At 33.8% G+C, this 26622-nt stretch overlaps 1 protein-coding gene across 2 annotated transcripts in view; it reads left to right on the plus strand.

Annotated features, from left to right (window-relative positions):
- XRCC4 (X-ray repair cross complementing 4) overlaps positions 1-26622 on the plus strand; it is a 281359-nt gene that overhangs the window by 174359 nt on the left and 80378 nt on the right. For both annotated transcript variants that reach the window (XM_012505143.2, NM_001280092.1), the window contains one exon: positions 14744-14891. In XM_012505143.2, the coding sequence (XP_012360597.1) occupies positions 14744-14891 (148 nt within the window). The remainder of the gene's footprint in view (positions 1-14743; positions 14892-26622) is intronic.

Consider the following 26622-nt stretch of genomic DNA (forward strand, 5'->3'; position numbering starts at 1 on the left):
TTTTAATGTTGCAGAGAAGGGAAGGACAAAACAGGAAGGTGTGTGTTAGGTTTGTTGACCTACCCGGCATTCCTAATTACAAGCAGAAAGTTGATGTTCAGGATTCTGCAAAACTTAGACTCCCTGCTGCGTGCCTGTCCCTGAGAAAGTTTAAATTAATAGAGAATGGAGGAAGTAATATTGGAGATGTGGCAGATGAAGGCAAGCTCTTAGAGCATATCTTTCAAAAATAACGTGCAAAGTTAAAAATGTTTTTGGAATTGAAGTGGTGTAACTAAAAGATATTTTTATATGATTTCAAGGATTGTACTATTATGTAATGGTATATATAATAGAAAAGGAAATATAACTCTCCTCATTATGTACTTGAAATATTAGTGATTTCTTCTTTATGGGTCACATTTTCCTGTTCTTTCACACGTCAGTAATTTTTTATTATATACTAGACATTCTGATTTTTATGTTGTAGGATTTTGTTGTCTTTCTTTAAAGAGCATTGAGTTTTGTTCTGGGAGACAAATACTTTACTGGAAAGTCAGCTTGCTCTGTTTTCTTCTTTTTTGTAAGCTCCATTAGAGTGGGTCTAGACCTTTTAGGGGTGTCACTTGAGTGCTTAGCATTTTCAGTGAAGTTCTACATCTCTTACTATATGTGACATCTGGATTTCTGTTCAAATCACAGCTAATGGCTCTTGAGTTAGCTATTTTCTGCCAGGTCTTCAGCCTTGCTTTGTGCATGTGCAGCTTAATATGCATCCAATGACTTACGATAACTCCTTTTGGGGCTCGTTTTTTGTGTAGTTAATGCTTTCCCACCGCTTTGCCTTATAAATTCCAGCTATTTCAACAGCACCAAACTCTACTTTATGCCTCTTTAGTTGAATGAGGTCATTGTGGTCTGCCTGGGCTCCACCTACATCCCTGTGCTGAGGTCTGGAAAGTACAGGAGGTAGAAAGAGAGAGTGGTCCTAGGGCTCACTTCTTGTATTTCTCTTCTTTCAGGAAGCACAGTCCTGCACACTGTTGTCCAATGTGGAAAACCAGTAATTTCTTCTTGAGAAATTCAAAACATCTTTAACATAAGTTTGGCATAGAATTAAATTCAACTTGTTAGAAATTGATTTTTGCTGAAATCAGTTTTATATATTTCATACTAATAATACTGCTGTTTTAAAGTAAAATATGCATATATATTACAACATATAAAAGATAAATCACACCAGCTTGGAACAATAATGTAAACCACTTTGTAAAAACCCCATCCTGAGAAGGAGCAGCATGTTAAAATCACTTGTGTTGAGAAAAGTGTTCTGAGAATGGTTCTATTAAGGAAAGTTTGTTTTCTTAGCTTTTGATGTCCTCGGGTAACAAAATCAACATTTTTCTGTATTTAATGAAAATAAGTTGTAAAAAAGCAACAGGTGTTTTGGTAAAAAAAAAAAACAAAAAAAACTATTCAGCGCTTAAATCATTAGAGTACTCTGTTTTCTTTATTACAATTACTGAAGCAAGAGATTTTGAAATTAATCTGTTGCTGTGTAGACTTGGAGAAAGGAGTCTAGGAAGTGAGTTATATGACCTTATTGACCTTTGGACCTATCATGTTTAATATAATTACCCACAATTAGTAGATTTTTAAAGAATTTATTGTCTGAAAATATAAACAAAATAGAAACATGTAGCTACTAGAAACCTAGGAATATAATTGTTATTGTCATATAAATGCATGAATAAATATAAAATAAAGGAAAAATTAGAGAAAGATTACTTTTTGAATAATCCATAAGATTTTTTGGCTGAAAATTAATAGATGTTAAAATGTGCCAGTTTATTTAGATTTCCAATAAAAATGTTCATTTGATGTCTGTATTTAAAAGTTATTATTTACCTAAAAAGCAACTATGTATAGTGTAAATAATTGTTTGGAAGACATTTGAAAATATCTTATTTGATCAGGGAAGATAATACAGATTAACTTTAGAAAAGGTTCAGTAAAAATCTATTTCTCGATCTGTTCTCTTTCCCCCACTTTTCCCACTCCCCCCTCCATCTGTACTTTTAATACCTCTCTCTTAATCTCCTCTACTTCCCTCTGCAACAATCACATTACCTACAAGAAATAGATTATTGTCTATTGAATACTCATTCTTGAAAGTAACTGTTTCTTTCATCCTTGTTTTTCTATAGATAAAAATCTCTCAAATTATTTTCAAAGTTTCTTGCAAGTTAATTTTTTTCTATCATTGTCGTTTTTTCTATTAGGTTAGGCATAATATTTCTCACTTTTACTTACAGCATTTATATTTTTTATTTTCCAACTGATATACCAATATGGATATAGATATCTATATCTATCTATTTATCTATTCATCTGTCTGAACAGCAACAAAAATACACTTTTTCTTTCTTCTTCTCTACTTTTCCAGCTGTGTTATGTTAACCTCCCTTGTGTAACTGTATTCCTTGGCTAAGATATCTGGTAACCATTATTTACAAATAATATACTCCTTTGTACAAGACTAGAATATTCTCCACAGGGACATTTTAAATGCCAACTCCAGTTAAATGTGTTAGGCTTTGAATTCAATGTTGGCCTTATAATGAAAATTACAGACTTTTTTTTAAGAAGTTATGTTTATAGATTAACAAATCTGGCAACATTTTAGTCTGTTACTTTGTCTACATTTAATTAGAAAAGTTTTGTGTCTTTTATATTCTACTTATATAATCTTCAGTATTTTCCTTGGTGCTATTTTTATTAAACAATAATTTTTTGGGCATCTAATACGTACCAAGCAACATGATGAATCATTTTTCTAAATGTCAGTTTATTATGGAAGAATTATAAATTTAAAAATGTGAGCTTACATGAAACATTTACCTCATTGGAAAGATGTTTCTTATTTAGGTAGTCTTTTCTCATTTTTTTCCATTTTCTACAAAATGGTAATACTACAAAATTATCAATCCTTTAAAGTAACAGTTTGTGCATTTTAACTTATAAAATAAATGCATTTTGCACAAAAGCACATTTTATGAATTTCAGAGATAGTAAGATAGATAACTTTATGAGGCATACTATGATCTGATGTCCCCACTTCCAGTTTCAAGAGTAAAATATCTTATGAGATTGAAACGTGGACTTCCTAGCTGTCTATGAATCATCGTGGAGTGACATACATACATTAACCTTTTTAAACTGTATTTGCCTTCTTTGATTGTGTTTGCTACGTAAATACAGATTTTAGAAAGGGAAGAGAAAATATTTTAAAATAGTTCTGCTGATTGCCTGCAATTCTGCTTAACCAATTTAGTTCCACAAGCAGTGGATTTAATCAAACCTGACAGGAGTTAATACCATTTGGAAAAAACTTATGAACAAGTATGCATAATTCTAAGGATTTGGGGCTATTGACAAGGAAATCATAAACACTATTTAGGTAGCCAACCAAGTAAGATGATGATGCCTTCATCCATATCTTACAGCAGGGGTCCTCAATCCCCTAGCAGCAGACCAGTTCTGGTTTGTGGCCTGTTAGGAACTGGGCAGCGCAGCAGTCAGTGAGGAGTCAGCCAGTGTGAATTACCACCTGAGCTCCACCTCCTGTCAGATCAGTGGCAAAATCATCCTCCCAACCTCACCCGGTCCATGGAAAAATTGTCTTCCATGAAACCCTGTTCCTGGTGCCAAAAATGTTGGGGACTGTTGTCTTAGAGGAAGGAAAACAATGAAAAATTAATTGGGAACTATCAAGAAATCTGAGCAAGGAAGCATCAGAGGAACTGATATGTTATCCACAGAAGATTAAGATGATGCCATTGTACTAGCAAGTTGAAGCTTTCTGTATTCATGATATGTTTTAGATCATTGAAAACCTTGAGTGATTTTCTTTCTGAATACAGTTTTTTAATGAAACTATATACTGTGGTATTTACTAAATGTTTATGCATGTAGACCATACTGAGTTATATACATAGCACTAGGTATTACTCTACATAATGGTAATTTCAGAAACTTTCAAAGGTAGTTTTGATTAATTATGATTGCTTTGTGTACTGACTTTACAATAATATTCAACTCCAGTGTATACTACTCACTAAGAGAACTCAAAACATTTTTCATTTTTCTTGATTAATTATTCTTCCTAGTGAGTGACCTTTCCCACTTCTTTATACTGCAGTAGTAACAGTAGAGAAGGGTGCTAAGCTATGTGGGCACAGAGGAGACTTTGGAATAGTGAAGCCCTCCTGACAGAAATGATATCTTCATTGAGACAAAGGTTGGTGAGAGTTACTACTCTCATCAACTCAACTCTCAGTTGAGCAACTCAGAGTTGAGCAGAATACTCTTTCTGGCATAAGACTGATCATATGTGGAAACCCAGGAATAGAGTGAGAGAATGATACATCTAACAAAATTCAGTATAATTGTAGAAGTAAGCTGACCAGGAAAAGAATGACATTTAAAAAAATATTTTAGGGAGTTTTATTTTTGTCTTGCAGGCAATAGAAAAGGATCTGATTTGATCAGACTTGCATTTTTAGAAAAATTCTCCTAGATGTTATTAATGAGAATTAATTTTATCTGCTTGGCCACATATAAACTATAGCAGTAATCTAAGTAAGAAACTGTGGAAGTATTGGAGATGCGGATAATTATTAGACAGATCTAATAACTTTTTATGTGGTACTGATTAGATTTGCAAGATGAAGTTTTGAAAGGCATCAAGACTGATTCCATCTTTGGGGCGTGACAAGTTTTGTGGACAGTAACATTAAGAAAGCTTTGACCTGAACACATTACTGAGACAGCATGCTCAAAATAAGGAGTCCATACATTGCTAATAATCATTGCTAACTGTAATTTGAAGACAGCTAAACGGTCTTCATAAATATAAGATTTCATTAAAAAATACATTTATAATAAACCATGATAAATTGACCAGTTATTATTCTTGTCAAATCGATGCTCAAAGTAACTTTAGCTTTTAATTGTCTAATTTTGAGTATAAATAACCAAAGAATATACAAATTAGTCATTTAAAAAATAAAAACCTTACGAGATTTTTGTTGAAAATTTTGAAAAATCATAAATAACATGAAGGGGTACAACACAAAGAAAACATGTGGATGTTTGGAAATGAAAATTCTTAAGTAAAACTTTCTAATTTGGGCAATACTTTTTGACCCAATTCTAACTTAAAAGTGCTTCAAAATGGTCTGAAAGTGCATTAGTCTATCTTACCAAATCTGGATAATATAGTCATTTTTAAAAAGCATAATAAGGTAAACTACAGAATCAGGGATTTTTTTAATACCAGAAGTAACCACATAGTCTAATTTTTCCCCACCTAATTTTATGGATTTAAAAATAAACCTTTACAGAATTGTTATGTGACCTGCCCATAGTTATCGAGACAATGACTAACAGACTCAGGTTTAGAATTCTTCTAAAGTATTTTATTAATTCAGTATAAACATTTGCTTAGTTATTTGACCATTTGGTATAGAATTTTTCTTATTCCTTCTAAATGAAAGTGTTGCCTAATCCCATTCGGTTTTAAAGCTAGTTGGGACATGTCTAGTGTTGCAAATCCGGAAATCTCTTTTTTGAAAATCATTTCACAGTTTTCAAGGAATGCCTCTGAAATTTAGCCTTCTAGTTTCCTTTTCATAGAACAACTACAAACTGGCCAAATTATATCACAGAGGCATCAACCTTGTTGTAAAGGAGTTTAAAGAAGTGCAAATAGAATGTTTTTTCCTAATGTATCAAAATTATTCCAGAGTTTTCTGAGATTAAACATGCATTGGCAAAATGAAGTGGAAAGGTTTATCATTGTCAAATTCAGTTAAGTTCTTCTTCCTACCCCTGTTAGTGATCAGAGAGAGAGAGTTTGTGGTATATATTACTGTTCTTTATCCACCAAATTCACCAGATAATCAATTATGCCAATAATTCAGTCTGCCAATTTTATCAGATTTTGATTTTGACTTACTAGTCAAGCTAGTGATCTCGTCCTAGTTCTAGCCAGGTAATGTAGAGTCATTGCAGGTAATATGCTGGTAATATATTATTTTCAAAAAATAACCTGAAAGATTCCCTATACCATTTCTTTTACAAAGGTTTTGTATTTTATTTATTTTGTCTAATTTTTAAATTTATCCTAGTTCAATGAAAGCCTCTCTAAGCTTTGTAAAAAGTCTAGATTTTATTAACAGTTGAGTAAAATAAAAAAACAATGAAAATTTCAAAAATCCTTAGACATCTCTGTGAAGAAATCACTAGCAAATGTCTTAGGTTAACAGAAGTCAACCTATGAAAACAATAAAGCTTTGTGTTGGCTCCAAACATTTCATGACATAGGTAGCTGTTGAAAGCTGAGAAATTGTAGTTTTGTTTTCTGAAAACTTATTAACCATTTAAAGTGCTCTCAGAGGTTTGTTATTTTTAACTGCAAAGTGATATAAATTGAAGGCTTAATGTTGTTCTTTCACAAATTGCTTTTCCCCACTAATGTTTTTCTTTTCTTAATGTTAACTGCAACTGGCACCAGCAGGCATAAATAATCAATAATATGGTATTTCACACAGATGCAAAATAACTTGTAAGTTATTATTAGGTTCCATTAGTATTTAAGAATTTATAGCAATCATTGAATATTTATTGACAAGTTACTTAGTGTTACACAGCATTCTAGTCTGTCTTGATCTATCAGTGGATAAGACAAATTAAGTCCCTGCCTTCATGGGGCTTATAAATATTAGATAAATTATTGCAAGTTTGATGAAATCTAAGGATGCTTGAGGGCTATCCAAAAATTCTACCCAAAAAGGTGATTGTATAGTTTCAATTCAGATTTGCTGTTTGAGTTCATTCTGAAACATCCTGAAAACCTAATTTTAAAGCCAAGGCTTTTCTTAAATCAGTTTGCTCAGAGTGAGCTAGCCCTTTAATTTTCTCTTTTGGAAAATGCACTTCAGGGCCACCTGATTGTAAGGATTATGCTTTCAAAAAAAGCATCTATATAAGAAGAAAAGCAATGTAAGAAATAAAGTTATAATAGATATTTGTCAATGGAAAAGAAAAATCAAAGCTTCACAGATTAATTTGGGAAATGCAGTAAACAGCTGGAAATCTATGCCTATAATTAGGACTATTAAATTAGTTCCTTTTTAATTGCTTGTGTGGCTTATGGCTTTCTTACAAATAGTCGTGTCTTTCTGTCCTACTTAATTATAAACTTTGTGAATGCATGCTGGTAGTGTCTTCTGGATAGTGCCACAGTTCCAGAGTTTTCAAGGAATGCCTCTGAAATTTACCTTAATATTTGCCTCTGCACAGAATAGTTCATAAAACACTCAGTAAATATTGGTTGAATGAGTGGAGGAATAAATGAATTCTTAAGGTCTGAAGAACTGAATTCCTTTGGTAGTAAAGTTTTAAGAAACAATTTTAACAAATTAAACATTGAGGCCGGGCGTGGTGGCTCACTCCAGCACTTTGGGAGGCTGAGGCGGGTGGATCACATCAGGAGATCAAGACCATCCTGGCTAACATGGTGAAACCCCGTCTCTACTAAAAATACAAAAATTAGCTGGGTGTGGTGGTGGGTGCCTATAATCCCAGCTACTCAGGAGGCTGAGGCAGGAGAATGGCTTGAACCCGGGAGGTGGAGGTTGCAGTGAGCTGAGATCGCGCCACTGCACTCCAGCCTGGGTGACAGAGCGAGACTCCGTCTCAAAAAAAAAAAAAATTAAACATTGAAATGTTTTGTAGGCGTAAAACAATAAATATCTAATATAATCAACTTACTCTTTTTTATGCTGCAGATACTTCTGGGGTCTGTGGTTTATCCTTAATGGCCCACTCTGCCTCTGACATTGAGAGTATTAGATTTCCAAAGATGACCTCTTGAGTTACCCCAATGTCAGTAGGTATTTGTCGTTAAGTCTGACTTATAGCTGTACTGGCTAAGAGAGGAGCCTGACGTTTGGAAAGTCTATGTACACAGATGCAGACACATACATTCTTAAGTGTTTGGTGCTATGTTAATAATCAGTTTATTTGGTGATTGCTAATTAATAGATTACACCCTTGACCTGTCTTGTAAGATGGTCGTCAGTTATTCAGGTTAGATTGTGAAAACTGAGTAGCAACTGATTTACAGAATTGAAAATGGGCATTTGATAAATGGCATGGAAAAATAATGTGTGCTTGTTTGGTCAGATTAGAAATTTACTACCTCAAGATAGGTCACTTTGAGATACTGCCTATTGAAGTATGGTGTGATAGACCTTATCTTAGACTCTTTTCTTGATTATCTTTATACTTGTCAGTAAGACATACTACAGAGGCACAAGGTAGCCTGAGGCATTGGTTGGTTGTTTTCTCCTGGGAAAGAAAGAATATGTGTTTTGAAATTTCAGACTCATTTAGGGTTGTATTTTAAGGTTTGGATTTTGAGCTTTTTTCTCTTAATATTTTGTATTTTTTGAAATGAAACAATGACTTATTTATTCTAAATATTTTATAAACACTTGTGAAATGAATAAATAAATAAAACAGCCAAAAGCAGTCATAGTAGACTGAGTACTCTGTGTTCATAATAGATGGTGGTTCTGTGACAATTGGAATATTTTGAATAGGAAAACCAGTATTTATCTTACTTTTTTTTTTGTCTGTGAGAAGATATAGAAGATAGCCTAAATGAATATTAATTTGGTCTTTTGTTAACAACATACTCTTTTAAAAATAATACCTTAATGATGATAGTGGATATTTCTGATACTTTTTTATTTAAAAATGTTTGTAAATATGTACATTGATGTATAATCAATTTATATTATTATTTACTCTATTTTGTCATCTCAGAAATTATGGTTTATATACATTTTCTCAGCTGAGAAACTTAGAGATTCTGTAATATACCCAAGGTAAATGCAGAACTGGAGACCCAGACCCAGGCATTCTCACTCCACTTTACCCTACATCCCATCTGGAGGTTTATAAGTAAGTTTTTGATTAAAAAATAAGATGCACATTTGAAAATAAGAGATCCAGTCTTCATATTTATCTTGTATAAAACTACTGAGTAATATGTTAGGGTTTAGCACAAGGCACGGGTTCCAGCTATAGTGTATTCATAATTTAATTGGAGAAACAAGAGATAAACATAAAAAGAGAGTAACAATGTAAGATTGTATGTATAAGATGAGTGAATCAAACTGTGAGTCCTACAGAGACAGGAAAGATTTCTGTGGATTGGGACTACTAAACTAGGATGACTGAAATGAGTTGGGCTGTGCTAGAAGGAGGCACATAGATGAGCCAGTAAAGGAGTAGAGGGCATTCAAAACAGGGGAAGTACAGAACAAAAGTTAAAGATGTTGTTGCCCTGTAGCCCTTGGTATAGCTTACATATATGGTAGAAGATTTGTGGGAGATGTGGTTACAAAAGCAGGTGAAGGTCACATTGTAGAAGGATTTGAATGCAGGGCTAAGATCTTAGGACTTTATTTTGTAGGCAGTGGGAAACCACTCATGGTTGGGTGGTTGGTTGGTTTGTCTGTACATGGCATTTGCAAACAGTACACATTTGTTTTTTTCATGGACAGAACACCTGAAGATTAGTGCCTCCTTCCTTCTATGAGCTACGTTGCCACAACTGTGAATAACATGCTTCACGACACTAGGGTGTGTGTGTGTGTGTGTGTGGTGTGTGTGTGTGTGTGTGTATGTATTTGAGGGGCCTAGAGATGGGCATATCTGTGTGGCGGGGCAAGAGGAAGAGAGGTGGCAATCTTCATTCAAGTATTATAGACTGTTTCTGTGTGCCAAGCTATATATCATATGAAAAGAAAAACATCTATAAATACAAGATAATAATGAGGGCCTTATAAAAACAAATTATAAACATGAAAAATGATTTATAAAAATATTGAGATTTAAAGATTTCTTGGTCAGAGGCTGAAGTTTACCAGGTAATTTAACTTAGGAGATTCAGCCAAATTCCTGGCAGCTTAGCCAACAGTGTCATTTCATTCCGACATTGAGAGTACCCAGGGAAGCTAACTCCCTGCCTTTCTCATGTCTGAACTACTGTTGCCAAGATCCTGCAGTTCTTCTGTCAGATGAGAAGAAGTGTAGCTTTTTGTGGAGCTACCTTTCACAATAACAGGGCTTGTGAAAAGATTCCCCATTTTCAAGATGCAGTGAACCTAACAAGAACTTAAAATTCATCCCACGGCCATACCAATCAGTATTCCAGCTGTAGTAAGTTAATTGGCAATGTGTTTTTTTTTTTTCCTTTTGTCTTCTTTTAAGAAAAAAAAAAATCCTGGAAATGGTGAAAGACATGTTGTCATGACAAAAAAAAAATGATTGCAATATTAAAAACTGAGAATTCTGGAGGTGGAATCTTAAGAAAAAAACCTCCCCAGTCAATATTGAATCCATACTTTCCTGCCTGAATTTGAAAACTTGCAAGCTGATTTAACATATCTCTGCCTTCTTACTCCTTCCATTTCTTTTCTGCTGCCCATATTTATCCTGTCTAATTTCCTGCACCTTTCATGCGTGCCATTACAACAAGGCCACCCTCCTCCTCATTACCCTTTGAACATTTGCCATTCTTTTCCAACTCTATTCAAGTTCTCTCTCATATCTAAAATGAATACATATAACCTAATACACTTAAAATGAATTGATTTTTTTAACAATGAGATGCCAGACTTGAAAGTGAAAACTTGAATTATTGCACTCAGATATATATGTAAGGTAATGGATGTTATAGACATTTTTGAACTCCTATCTGTGACCTCCTATTGATATAGTTCAGATCGCTTCTGTTGTATGTGAAATAGCATTGCTCATTTGGAGACCGACAGTCATTGATCAAGGAAGCTAATTTCAGAACAGAATTGTAGTATTTAGCATCAAGACCAAAGACAATGAAAAGACCAAACATTATCACAATTGGAGGAAAGAGGCAGGATGGGTTCAAATTTGAAAAATGTAGGCCAGGCGCTGTGGCTCACGCCTGTAATCCCAGCACTTTGGGAGGCCAAGGTGGGTAGATCCCTTGAGCTCAGTAGTTCAAGACCAGCCTGGCCAACACGGTAAAACCGTGTCTCTACTAAAAATACAAAAATTAGCCGGGCATGGTGGCAGGCGCCTAAAATCCCAGCTACTCAGGAGCCTGAGGCAGGAGAATTGTTTGAACCTGGGAGGCAGAGGTTGCAGTGAGCCGAGGTCACGCCATTGCACTCCAGCCTGGGCAACAAGAGGAAAATTCTGTCTCAAAAAAAAAAAAAAAAAAAAAAAAAGAAAAGAAATTTGAAAAGTATTCGAGATGAGCAATGTAATACTTAGGTACCAAGTATTGAAGTAGTGCCTTTTTATCCTGGTTTCAGGGTGGAGAGAGGATAGAATGGATTGTTTTTGCCTTTTATTAAAGGCTAGATAGATATCGAAACTTCATTTTAAAGAAATATTTGAAGTAAGAGAATCTATTACAATATGGTTTGCTATTACATTTATGTGAAAAACTGAGGGGAACACTGTTTCCCATGGTGCAAACACAAACCAAAAAAGATGTATTCCATTTAAACTGTAACTAAGCTTATACAGCTAGCCCTTTTTCTTCATGCCAATTTTATAGAAAGGTTACACTGTAATTATCAAGAGGAATGAATCATAATGTGGTGAACTGGCCAGAAGTACTTGGTCACACACAACTTCAGTTTAATAATGATAGTCACCAAGAAGTTTGAAGTAAGAGAACATTAGACACTTCTCCTACAATTTCGTTTCAAGGCAATTAATAAAATTCTCAAATTAAATTTTGCCACACATACAATTATTAACTAAATATTTACTTGTAAGTAAGCACAAAATAATTCATGAACCTGTCCTATAAGTTTGAAAAAAAATTGCAAGCTCTCGGTCCTTTTAGGTGTCCCAGTCACTACCTCATAGAAAATGTTCATCTTTGACAAATATAAAGATTCCTGAGCAGGAATGATGATTCTTCCTGACTTCAAACAACCACAGTTGTTCAGGGTTCATAGCTGGACACAGAACCATTTAAAAATTTAGCAGAAGGTTATCTCTAGGTATAAATAGGCCTCATGGGATTTTTACGCCTTGTCCATAAAATGATGGGCAGTATTTCCAAAATATTTTAACCAGTCTGTATAACACTAGTACTTTTAATTCACTCATGAAAACCCATATGTAATATTCATCAAATTAGTTTACATGCTTTGTTTTTATCAATAGGCATATGTTTTGTCATTCAGTATACTGATTAGTAAGTCATTGGTTATTGATTGAAATATGAATAACAAAAGTACCTGGAGTGGCCTCCTTAGGAGTACAGATTTCTGATCCCGTCAGCCTGCTCCTGGTCGGTGCATTCCTGATTAGATGCTAGAAACATCTTGGTTATAGTCCACCCTCACTAACATACCTTTAGTAACGTTGTATTTTAAAGTAAGTTGCAGACATTATAATACATGATGTAATCACTTCCCAAATACAGTATCCTTTTTGGTTGCCAATTTGTAAGACATCATTTGGAGTTCTGAAGTGAATGGCAGAACTTTTCACTAATTTTATTTTTAAAAATTTTGCCTTGTATTTTAATTTAAACTTAATATTCTTTTTTCCTAGATATCTGCTGTAACATTAAGTATAATGTTTCTCCAGTTTACAAATCTATAATTGAAATGTCCTCTACCTCTAACAGTTTTGCTAGTTTTGTTCATAGACAAGCATATACTTGTACTTTCATTAGTCATCTCTTAGCTTAATAGCATTGGGAAATCTTTCAGCTTGAATGTGTTTAAAAAAAAAAAACAACTTCCTTTTAATTTACCCTTATGTATTCCCCATACATTTTTAGAGGCTAGTAAAAAAATGTCCTAAAACTTAAACAGCTTTGGAAAGTAAACTATGCTTTGATGGGTTTTCACTTAGTATGTGATCAAAGAATAATTTACCAACTAGGAAAAAATATTTTTAATTGTCATAATGACAAAATATAAGAACAAAGGCTTTGTGATTTGGGAAAGTCACTTAACCTCTCTGAAGCCTTGTTTTCCTTATAAATAAAATGAAGATAGTAATAATAAGTACTTTATGAAGTAATTTTAAGGATTAACAAGGTAATACATGGAAAACCCATAGCAAAGTGCCCAAAACATAAGATCTGGAAATTAATAGTTATTAAGAAAAAAAAAATCAAGAGAGGAATTTCAGTAGAGTGTTCAACAGTGTCCAAGTTATCTCGTAGAGATCAAGTAAAGCATGAACTACACAGAGTGAGAACTCAACATGCAAGCTTTTCTGCCAGAATGTAATATATGTGTACCTGAAAAACCACTCATTCTGCGAAATTACACAGTAAAAATAACAGGCTTAAGGGAGAAAAAATTAAGCTTTGGGCAATATATTCAAAATCGACTCAGTTTCTCCCATTCTGTAGCAATTTACCCATCTGACAAAGGGCTGATATCCAGAATCTACACAGAACTTAAACAAATTTACAAGAAAAAAAAACCCCACTAAAAAGTGGCCAAAGGATATGAACAGACACTTCTTAAAAGAAGACATTTATGCGGCCAACAGACATATGAAAAAAAGCTCATCATCACTGGCCATTAGAGAAATACAAATCAAAACCACAATGAGATACTATCTCATGCCAGTTAGAATGGTGATCATTAAAAAGTCAGGAAACAACAGATGCCAGAGAGGATGTGGAGAAATAGGAATGCTTTTACACTGTTGGTGGGTGTGTAAATTAGTTCAATCATTGTGGAAGACAGTGTGGTGATTCCTCAAGAATCTAGAACCAGAAATACCATTTGACCCAGCAATCCCATTACTGGGTATATACCCAAAGGATTCTAAATCATTCTACTATAAAGACATATGCACATGTATGTTTATTGCAGCTCTATTTACAATAGCAAAGACTTGGAACCAACCCAAATGCCCATCAATGATAGACTGGATTAAGAAAGTGTGGCACATATACACCATGCAATACTGTGCAGCCATAGAAAAGGATGAGTTCATGTCCTTTGCAGGGACATGGATGAAGCTAAAAACCATCATTCTCAGCAAGCTAACACAGGAACAGAAAACCAAACATTGCATGTTCTCACTCATAAGTGGGAGTTGAACAGTGAGAACACATGGACATGGGGATGGAAACATCACACACCGGGGCCTGTCAGTGGGTAAGGGGCAAGAGGAGGGATACCATTAGGAGAAATACCTAATATAGATGATGGGTTGATGGGTGCAGCACACCACCATAGCACTTGTATACATATGTAACAAACCTGCACGTTCTGCACATGTATCTCAGAACTTAAAAGATAATAAAAAAAAATCTATGCAGTTTTGTCATTGTTGCTATGATTTCTAGTTATAATCCTAATAAAAATACTAGCTCCATTAAATCTCCAAGAACACGTTTACCCAGCATCAAAGATCATTTTGATCAGATTATTCCATGTGTACAATATACATAATGTTTTTTGTTAGTAGTAAAGTATCATATGCCATCTAACTGACTTGATTCAACAAATCTGCATAAAGATTTGAAAGAATAGTTTTGCTATATTTTAATTGTCACCTTATGTCAATGCTAAAACAGCAAGTTAATACTTTACTTACAAATGATATGCATAATTTTCTTGGGTCACATTCTCATCTCATTTTATTTTAGCTGCTGTAAGTAAAGATGATTCCATTATTTCAAGTCTTGATGTCACTGATATTGCACCAAGTAGAAAAAGGAGACAGCGAATGCAAAGAAATCTTGGGACAGAACCTAAAATGGCTCCTCAGGAGAATCAGCTTCAAGAAAAGGAAAAGTAAGTCATTTTATTCTTTGCCAAGAAGTGAGATGACATTTTTGAAAATCTAGCATATGATCTTAAAAATTATATTTTCATTTTGAACGTTTTTAAAGTTATTTTTAAGAAAATGTCATTTTGGAGTTGTAAAATGTTTGAATCAATATATTGTTTCAGTATTTGGTTAATTTCTATTAATATTTAAAGCTGAAATGCTGAAAACGTAAGCAAAAATTTTTTTCTCATGGTTTTTATAGATTAATTAGAAATGGCATGTAGGATACAAAAAATATTGGAATCCAACTAGTGTTCAGTAAAATGTTTCAATCTAATTTACTGCTTAAAAGAGACCCGTGTAGCATTCAAATTAGCCATTTAATTTGGTTATACTTGGCATTTTTTTCAAGTAAAATGTCTCTTTCTCATCATCTGTTTATTTCTATCAAGTTTTGGCATTGTGTACTTTGTTTTCACTGTTTTTCACTCTTTGGTTCTGATTACCCTGCATCAGTCTATATTTCAATTTAGGTGTGATGAGTTGCGAAGTTGAAACACTTAATATTTCGTTACAGCAAAACAATGAGCGTTTATAAAGAATATTATCAGTTTAATCCAAAATGAATGTGCAAATCATTTGTATCTTTGGGTATGTGTATATATGCTCTGAGAATTTATTTTTTCTAAAGTTTTTGTTAATTCAGTAAATAGTTATTGAATGATGATACTGTGGCAGATGATTTTATAGTTCAGTGATTTTCACCGTATGGAATGAGGGTACCTGGGGTTTCCCAATGGCCCTTTATAGGGGTCCCTAAGGTCGTCCCTTCTTAAATTCCATACCTGTGTGAGGCTGAATTTTCTTATATCCTTCAATTAAAATAACATTTCACTGCTGATTGAATGCAGAAGCTGGTGAAAATCCAACTGTTTTCAATCAAACCAGCTATCAACCAGATTTGAAAAGTATAAAACAATGCCCTCATAACATTTTTTTCTGGAAAATGTGTTTCATAAAGAATATATTATTGATATTATCATATACTGGATTTGTGTTATTTTTAAATGAATTAATGAATCTGTTTAAATTTTCTCAGGTTTAATTTTCAATATGGCAAATAGTCTACATAAACTAAAATGTGGAGTCAAAACTCTTGCGACCCTCAAAAATTTTTTAAAATATAAAGGGTTCCTGAGAGCAAAAAGCTTTAAAATTCTGTTGTAGACCATAAGGGTGCAAAGAAGCACAATTCATGCCATCAGGAAACTGGTAGCCTAGTGGGAACATGTTTTAGTTTCTAGCATATCAACACTGTATAGTGGGATTATTTTGTCTATCATTGTGTTTTTGTTCTCTCCGCAATTGGCCTGATCTACATATACTTAAAAATGCTATCTCTATACTATGCTGGATCCCTAATGTCTTTAGACAATATATGCAAAAACCCATTGTGCACTAAATTCTTTCTGGTTTGTGTTTATCATTTGAATTTATTCATAGCTTTTAACCCCTTGATAGAGCTCGTAGAGTTCAAGGCATAGTGTGATCTCTTTTATATAGTGAACCAAAAATATTTTCAATTTACAAACATTGAAATAGCCAAACTATTCCTATGGATTAATATGGGAAAGAATAAAATTATAAGCAGTTTGAAAAGTTCCAGAAACTAAGTACTTCATTCAATCAATTAGTAGACAAGTGAGTAATGAGTTGAAATTGAATTATGTGCCAGGCATAATATTGATCATGCTGAGGATCCCAGAAAGTAGAAAATAGACACAGCTCCTGTCCTCATGGAACTTTCAGTCCAGTTGTTTTGTCTGATAATGACTCATGGTTTGCGGGAAGAAGGAAATACTGGTTTTATGTTGGAGAGCTGCATCTTAGGTCTTTTCACTCTATGTGTGAAGCAAAGGTAAGGTTTTAGGTTGCTAACATTTTCTGAGTACACTGTGTTGCTTAAGCAGGTTTCTGATATGCATGATACAGAGATGAAAGAAGTTTAGCTCTGAATCAAGACTAAATATTTTTGTTTAGCTTTTTAATAAAGGTAGTGTGTTTGTTTCTCCAAACATACAGACAATTAATATTATGTTCCTTTTCTTTTCCATGTTTAGGTAATCGTGTCAATGTTTATGTTATATATTTTCACCATTTTAAAAGTTGACAAAGTTGATATAAACCATATCAGCTTTTGGGAATGGTCTGCTAATTATATCATTGTAGGCCTTTTAGGCAGACTGCCCCTATGTAGAAATGAAAAACACCTGTTAGATGTCAGGGAGCATTTTAAAGATTAAGAGAAATTTAGTTTAGCATGTATCAGTCAGATGTTTAGTGGTTGATACCCTACTGTATAATGCCTCCTCTTTTGCTCAAATAAAACAAAATGTTAAATTATGTATTTTGTTTTTTTTAATACTATAGGATTTTTTTGCATTTTGAATAGAGGAGACTGAAATTTTATGGCTGTTAAAAATTTTAAATACTAGTTGTACTTTCCCAATTTTTTTTAATTAAAAAAAAGAAGCTTCTATAAAACAACAGCAAAAATAAGCCTTAGCTCTTAAAAAAAACCTGAGTAAGACATTCCCAATTACTAATGGCTGGCCCTTAAGTTTTAAAATTAAGACTGCTACCTGTTTTCCTCCCTTCCTGAAGCATGATTTTTTTCTCTGACAGCTTGTCATCAAAAACATAAACATCAATTAGGTTCATGTACTCTATCTGTAGACTCGCAAATAAACGCAGATGTGGTTAGTTTGCTACTTCCGGGTGAAAATACATCAGTCTCTACCTCTAAACTTCAGTTTCCTAGGCCCTTTTGATTGCATGACTTTCAGTCCCTTCCAACATTCCCACCAGACATCTTACATGTGATTCCACTATTTAGCTTCTCTACCTCTGCAACCCAAGAACAAAGAAACAGAAGTAGGGGAAGAAGTGGTCATAAGTACTATGGCCTAATTTTTTTTTTTTTTTTTGTCTACAAGACTTTATGCAAGTCATTTTACCTTTCCAAGGTTCAGTTTTCTCATCTAAAAATGAAAGGATTATACTAGATGATCTGTAAGGTCCTTCTCAATATTTATAAATCTATTGTATATTTAACTATTCACCGCTTTCAAAACATGAATATGATTTAGCAATAAAATACTTCCACATTTATTAGCTATTATTGATTAAAATTCATGAAGCAATTAAAAATATGAAATATCCATGAGAAAAGTATTCATTTTTAAAATTTAACTGTTTATAGGTATTTTACAATGTAACATATTAAGTACTTGATAAATACCACAGGGTTATTTTACATTCTGAGAAAAACTAAATACTTATCTATAAAACAAAATCATAATAGTTTTTAAATTTAGTTGAAAATTTATTGCAACCCTAAGTCATTGTTATAGTGACAAGGTATAGAAGGAGAGAGAGATATAAAAATAAATCAGAATCTTGATAAGCGCTTTATATGTTATCTCTCATTTAAATCTCACGCAAACCCTATAAGATAGGTATTAATTTATCCTTCTTACAGATGAAAAGCAACCAAGGCTCATAAAGATATAGTTCTTTTGCCAGAGCAGCACAGCCGGTGTTTTATTCCGGAGTTTGTGCCTGGTTACTTCCTCAACTGGGTTTATAATCTTTTGAGAGACAAAGATATACACAAATAATTTTGTGCAGAGCGAGGGGAGTACATCAGTCATAAAGTTCTAAATTGAAATATTTGGAATTGTGTTCCAGATCTGTGGGTGCACTAATATATGTGGGAATGGATTTTGAGCATTTTATTTTATCTGAGAACCACTTTTTGGGGGGTGGGGAAGCTTTCCTTTTATTTTGACTCAATATACAGAGAGAAATGACTTCAGTTAATACCTGAAATGCTCTGCAAAGCTTTTAGAGACTTCAGAACAAATATAAATCACTGTAAAAGGAATACAGATATAAAATAAATATAAATTATTAAATTCACAGAGCTTTATAATGAATTTTTTTATTAATCTTGTAAACTTTCAAAGTATCTGGACAAACTATGTCCATCAAATATAAAAGAAAATTTGTAGTAAAGTTGCTTTTACCAATAAAAATACTAAATAGTATTTCAAATGAATACCGGATGCCAAAACAACACATACACCTTAGAGTGAGTTTTTTATTTAATTAGCTAGGACTACACAATCTTATCACAGTCTTGTGGCTACAAGGGGCAGAAAAAGATGTAGCGTATTTCAGCCCAGTATTTCCCCACCTCCATAGAGTGCAGTGCCACTGATAGAGTTTGTATAAGGTATTGTCTTCCTGAACCTACAAAAGCTCAATTCTTATTTTGTTATGCCAGATGCTTACAGTATTATCCTTGAAGAAATTGTACAATCCATGCACTTTTGTTTTGAGGAGTTATAAACATCAGAATTTTTGTGGTTTCCAAACCAAAGTGACTATATCTATTAAAGCTTTTCAGGGTCCTAAGAGCTCATTTCCCCACAGTAACTCAGTTGCAGTCACATAGAGTTTATGTGGCAATATTCACTCTTAATAAAGATTCTTCTTTTTAATGGAGTTTTGAAGAAAATTATTTGTTTGCTTTCTGATATCTTCTTCCTATGTTTCTATTATTAATGTTATGAATTATAAAAATTAAAACAGTGAGGGGGTAAGAGTCTGGTATTAATTCGTTTATTTTTTAATAAAATGAACTTTATTTTATTTGTTTCCCAATTATAAAAGCAGTTCATGCTCATTCCAGAAAAATCAGAAAACACACAGAAACAAAAGAATGAGCATATGGGAAACTCGTAATCCCACCCACCCGGAGATGACCACCGTTGAGACCTGGTACTCTGTGTCTTTGCAGATCCCTCTCTCTTCCACACTTCATTGACAAAACTAGGCTCACACCAGTTATGCTATAACCCACAACTTTTTTTTTCTTCCATCTAGCAATCGATATGGTGTAATGTGGGAGGAAAATAATATCTTTGGAAGACTATGTTTTAAAAGCAGTTGATTAATTTGAGATATATAATAGTTTATATGTAGAGAGAGTTATATATGGAATTACACATATATTAAACATACATGTATGTATGTTTTGCCGGAATTTCTCCAGGAAAGCTATAACAATTTGTACCCTCACAACAGTGTTTGCCTTTTGAGTTTTTTTTGTTGTTGTTTACATTTTAGAAATACATATAGAGAGAGGAGATGAAATTGCATGTGCCAACTTAAAATGGGGTAGTTGACCATCCCATCTTTTCAGATTCTTTTCAAAAAGAATTTATTTTCATACCTTGATTCTTAAAAATTGCTAGCAACGTATTCAAAGTTTCAATCTCAAAGTATTTGAAAATTATGTTTTTTAAATTTAGATGGATAATATAATCATCAAATTCAAATATCTAATTTTTGTAGATTTTTGGTACCTGAACTTTAGACTTTTTAAATGTCAAATTAGGTACATAAAATGAATGTTCAATTGCTATATATTTACTCTGGTCATCATGAGCAAACCTCATTTTTTACACAACTTTAATTTTATCATAATGTTTATCTTAGTTGCAAAAGTAAACACGGTGGTGGTTTTAAAACGAGATAGGTTTTTATTAGCTTCACTCTATGTTTACCTAACTGGTCAGGCTGTGGCTCTCACTTTGCTTGCTGCATATTTTGATTAATGGCCCCTTGGCCTTGTTCCAGAGTATACTGATTATGGTCAGTGCACTTCAAAGATGATTTATTGTGTTTGTGACCCAAAATAATTCAATAAAGATTGATCATATGCATTATTATAGATTTGCCAATAAAATCAACAGTTACACTTTAAGAGAATGTTTGCCTGAGTAGATTTTTTAAGTATACAAAAAGGACAAATTTTTTTTAATGTATTCTGTATTAAACACAGATTTATGGCCTTTTAAAGCATGATTATTAAATGTATCATAGGCTTGGTCTTGTAAGTGCATGAATTGTAAGTTCTACTTTAACATAATTTCAAGATAATATGTTTCATTGGAGCTTACATAGGTGTTTTAAAAAAATATTTCGATGTTTATAACTCACCCTGGGAACAACCCTTACTACAATTCCCCCAGGCTATTACATACATTTAAATTTTAAATTACTGACAGACTCAGATGTCTGTTTTAAAAAAAATGTTTATAGGAGGCTTTTATAATCTTTCTGAGTTTTAAGTAAAGGGGATTTATCATATGTTTCCTACATGTTATACTCCTGTCATTTGAAAGACTTTGATACATACAATTTCTCTAAATTTGGCTTGATAATAGTTATTGTTCCAGGCATTTTAAGCACTCTACCAACATAAAGTGTAAATATTCATTATACATGGCCGGCAAAGTTATTAATCAAAGGAAATGACTCCCCACTCATAATTTATGGTTCAATATTAAAGGAAAAATAGGAGGTATTTTTTTTTGGTATACTGTATCCAAAATTTACACTGTAGCAGTGAAATTCTATAACTTAAATCATCTAGTATGATATGTAACTCAATGTAAAGTAAGTATTTGGTCCGTAGTAAAAATTATGAAATAAAATATTTTACCCACTAGAAATGTAGACTGTTTCATGTTGTCTGAAAAGTATAAACTAGTTATGCCAAAATAAGAAGATATGAACCCCCAAAGTAACAGAGGTCAGCAAATGGAAGAAAGAAATCAGATATGAGAATAAAAAATAAACCTAAGAAATTAAAAATATATAATGATCCATTAGTATTATTCAATGACTTTGTTTTTGGAAAATTGTTACTAAAGGACAAAAGCACAAACATGCTTTGTTTAAACATCATTATTCAAAAATACTTTTAGTAAAATTTTAGGACATCATATTTTGTTTAATTGAAAATCTTTTACAATAACCTTGTTTCTAAACAATTTCTAAAACTTATTTCTCTAGATCAAACATGTATATGTTACTTTGTAAAATGTTATTTTTGTAGTAAATGAAGATAAATTATCAGTGTATTGGATGAAGCAATGTCATCATTACCACCATTATTGAATGTTTACTCCTGTATAAATGACTTCTAGAAATACAGAATAAGAAGTTGATACAGCCTCTGTCTTTGTCTTTGTGTATTAATAGAACAATGAAGGAGGAGTAATGAATAGCACACATATGTTGTTTGCTTTTGGGCCACATTACGTTTTCTGACAAACTATCTTTAATATGTATATGGCTAACTATAATATGTCTAGATTGTGCCAAATTCCATAGTAGGTATGAAAGCTATGAAATTTCAGAGGAAAGAGAGTTGCTAATCCTTTTGGAGCTATATGGAATAAGGAGATAGGATAAAATCAGAGAAGACTGACCAGGAGGAAGTGTTCTTTGAGTCTGGCTTTGGAGATGAATGTTGTTTCTAAAGGTGTAAACACCTGAGGAGGTGTTATTTGAGTTTGGCTTTGACGATGAATGTTATTTCTAAAGGCATAAACTGAAAGAAAGAGAGTTCTAACTGAACCCAATCCACAGCGTCCCCTTATTTCCTTTAGTAACAGAACTCCTTTCCACCACCTGCTCTATCCACAGGGTTTAACAGCGCATGTGCCTATCAACCTAGAGGCTACAATTCCCAGCCTCACTAGCAGTGATGGGTGGCCATGTGACAAAGCCATTGCTAATGAGATATAAATGGAAATGATATGGGCAATTTGGGGATCTTGCCCATAAAATGATTGGGCATACATTCCTATGTCTCTTTCTTCCTTCTCAGCCATTTAACATTTAAGAAAACCATGGTAGGAGATGGGAAAGCAAGATAGGAGGAATCATGGACAGTCTCAGAGAGCAGGGCAGCATACCCACCATGGACCACCCAGCTACCTCTGGACTGTTGTGTGAGAAAAATAAATGTCTAGCTTGATCGAAGCCATGGTGGTGGTTTGTTTTTGTTTTGTTCTTTTTGTTAGAGAAATCTGGGATAGTCCCTTACTAAAAAGAAGGGCTATCCTATCAGGGGAACAGACTGTATAAAACAAACGCATGGAGAAGGAGTCTGAAAGATTAAGGACCAATGCCTATATCATTGAGGTGCTTAGAAATATGAATAAAGCTGGCAAGATAGGCAGAACGTAGAGCACAAAGAGACATTTATTTGGACTTCTTTTATGAATGCTACAAGAACTGTTAAAAGGTTTTGAGCCAAATAATGGCATAATGAACAGTGCTTTACAAAAATTTTCCTGGAAACCATATATTGGATGGAAGGAAAGTTTATGGGTTGGCAGTGAAGATAGGAAGATACTCTAGTAGTAACCCAGGAAGAGTTATCTGAAGAATAGTGACTGTAATTGGTGTAATAGTGAATGTGATGGGAAGGAACAGCAGGGATGAATTGAGAAACATTTGAGGTTGCTATCCTCTTACTACCAGAGATCAGGGAAGCCTCATCAGTTATTGAAAGCTATTTGGTAAACTTAGTCTTTACCAAAATAAATCATCTATCTTACTTTAGAAATCAACCTACCACAAAAGATGGATAAACAAAACAAGTCATGGGGATTGACTTCTCAAAAGACTGGAAAAGCTCCCTTTTCCATGCTGCTATATGTATATACTCAAATGTATATATTGTGATGCATTGATATTATATCATTTTACATCATTTCATTTGTTTCATTGTTGAACTTAATTGCACCTATAAGTAATTTATCAGCAAGCTTTCTTCAAATTGTGCCCTAAGAAGGGTTACTCAGGAAGGTGTATTGTAGCCTCTGAAAACCTTCCTTGTCATAGAGGTTCTTGTTTGCCCCAACCACAGGAAATATTTTCTCTGGACATGTGTTTTGATTGTGATCTGAAGGCATGGGGTTTCTCTTACTTGGGGTTATATGATATTCTCCTTACGGAATACAGAGAAAATCAACTTTTTCACTGCCACATTCTGTTATGGATATAGTGCTGATTTTAAAGAGTATTTTCCCTAGGACCATGATATATGATGTTCTAGAAATTTCCCAACTTTAGAGAATAGGATATGAATTGAACAAATCAATTTAGCAAACCAATGAAGTAATGAGATATTAATATAAAATCAAATGGACCTATATATCCCATTTCAAGGAAATCATGAAAATGATAATTTTCTATTTATTGAGGTTTATCTTGGGTCAAGCAATAAATGGCACCATATAAAACATAGAAACTGTTGGAGAACATTTTATCTGTTCTCAACTGCTATGTGGGCAAATAAGGCAGATGAGAATCTCAGTGTTCTCACTGAATAATAAGATGGTCTTTCAGGTCTCAAGTATATTTTTGGAGTCTTCCATCTAAGCTGTCAGGAACATACACCAATAACTTCCAGAAGAGGAAAACGAACCCATCATAAGAATGAAAATTTGGCATTACACATTATCCTTAGTCAATGGTTATAGGCCTCTGCCTTTTATCTCCACCTTAATATAGTAATGATGTACCTACTGTGTGCCAAGCACTGTGTCCTATGCTGGGACTATAGCACCAAACAAAAGAGACCAGGCACTTTCCCTCAAGGAGGATAGGATGTAATTTCAGAAACACACCAATAAATAATTACAGTACAATGTGATAATGAGGCCAATTGGTGTAATAGTTCCAAGTACATCTAGAATGCCCAATTAAAATGAATACTAGAGGGAGGCACAAATAACAAAGAAAAAATTTGCTACTGTTTTTCATTAACCAAGGATGGATGCACCGATAAGTAACTCTAGGTGAGAAAATATATTACATTTGATAGAGTTCAAAAAATAACCTGAAATTGGGAATTCAGTAAAAATAGACAGTTACAAAAAAGAAAATATTATACACTAGCATAACCTAACACATAGTAGATATTCAATAATTACCAAGTAAATGAAGTAATAGATAGGCCTTTTGTATAATATGGGAAAGAAAATATTTAGTAGATCTAACCCAGCAGAATCTTCCCCTTTTTGGAAAATGGTACTACATCTGTACCAGAGGTCCCCAATCTTTTTGACACCAGGGACTGATTTTGTGGAAGACAATTTTTCCATGGACCTGGGGTGGGTGGGGGGATGGTTTGGGGGTGATTCAAGCACATTACATTTATTGTGCACTTTATTTCTTTATTACATTGTAATATATAATGAAATAATTATACAACTCACCATAATGTAGAATCAGTGGGAGCCCTGAGCTTGTTTTCCTCTAACTAGATGGTCCCATTTGGGGGTGATGGGAGACAGTGACAGATTAGCAGGCATTAGATTCTCATAAGGAGCACACAACCTAGATCCCTCGCATGCACAGTTCACAATAGGATTTGTGCTCCTATGAGAATCTAATGCCGCTGCTGATCTGACAGGAGGTGGAGCTCAGGTGGTAATGTGAGTGATGGGAGGCAGCTGTAAATACAGATGAAGCTTACTTACTCACCCACCACTCACCTACTGCTGTTCAGCCCGGTTCCTCTTAGGCCATGGACCAGAGGTTGGGGACCACTGGTCTATACAGCAACTAAAGCCTTAAATTTAAGAGTTATCTGTAGCTTCTTCTTTTCTCTCACCCCTAGCTCTACTCCATTTGTCAGTCTCATACTTTATGCTTCTAAAATATCTTAGAATTTAATCTCATGTTTTCTACTTCTGCTGCCACTAACCTAGTCTAAGCCATGACCCTTCTGCATGCATGACTGCAGCCTACTCCCTTTTTTTCCCATTTCCACTTCTCTGACCTCTAAACTGTTTTCCACATAGTGAACTTATGAAAACACAAATTGGATTATATCTTTATACTTCTCCTCATGTCTCCAGACTTTCCATCCCTTTCCTAGAGTATTCCAGTGCCTTCCCCTTGTACTTAGTCTACACTCATTACCATAGGTTACGTGCCCTGAATGACCTTGCCCCTGCATCATCCTGAAACAATATATTGTTTCAGGATATTTTGAGACAGCCTCACTCTGTCACCCAGGCTGGAATGCAGTGGCAAGATCTCGGCTCACTGCAATCTCTGCCTCCTGGGTTCAAGCGATTCTCCCGCCTCAGCCTCCTAAGTAGCTAGGATTATAGGCGCCCGCCACCACGCCCAGCTAATTTTTGTATTTTTAGTAAAGATGGCGTTTTGCAATGTATAGGAAGACAGAAGGGGTTTTCTTCAGCCCGTTTAATCAACTACTAACTAAAATGCATTCCTGGATTGTCTTTCACAGGCACCATGAACCTGATTGAAATTTCCTGTTGGTGGAAGTTACCTGAAATTTTGAAAATTCTTATTTCTCTTGACATTTATATTATTTTACTTAATTGCTTACTGCCTTTGGCATTTTTTGAAACTTGAAAATTATTGTAATCCTGTCCTACATTTGAAATAATTTACAATGATAAGGAATTGAATCCAGTAACTCATTCATTCTGAATGTTTGGAATATCATAGATTATTATGTACTCTAAGAATCCTAAATTTATTAGTAATTATACTCCCATTTGAATTACAAGCAATAAAGGAAATAATAATGTCAATCTAAAATAGCATAAAGTCATTCTTATTTTTTTGTTTCATTTTGTCTACTTGTTTCACAAATGTATTGTTATAATATTGGGATGGAAATTATTAATTATCTAATCCAAAATAATAATATATGGCATGTAACCATTACATAAATGCTTTGTGGGACAATAAGGCATATTACTTTAAATGAAAGCCTATTTATCCTGGTAATGTCTACTCTTTGATCACAGTTTTGCCTTCTGAATCATATCAGATAAATCTACA

This window comes from Nomascus leucogenys, chromosome 2 (genome assembly GCF_006542625.1).
Source record: "Nomascus leucogenys isolate Asia chromosome 2, Asia_NLE_v1, whole genome shotgun sequence".
Taxonomy (NCBI): Eukaryota; Metazoa; Chordata; class Mammalia; order Primates; family Hylobatidae; genus Nomascus; species Nomascus leucogenys.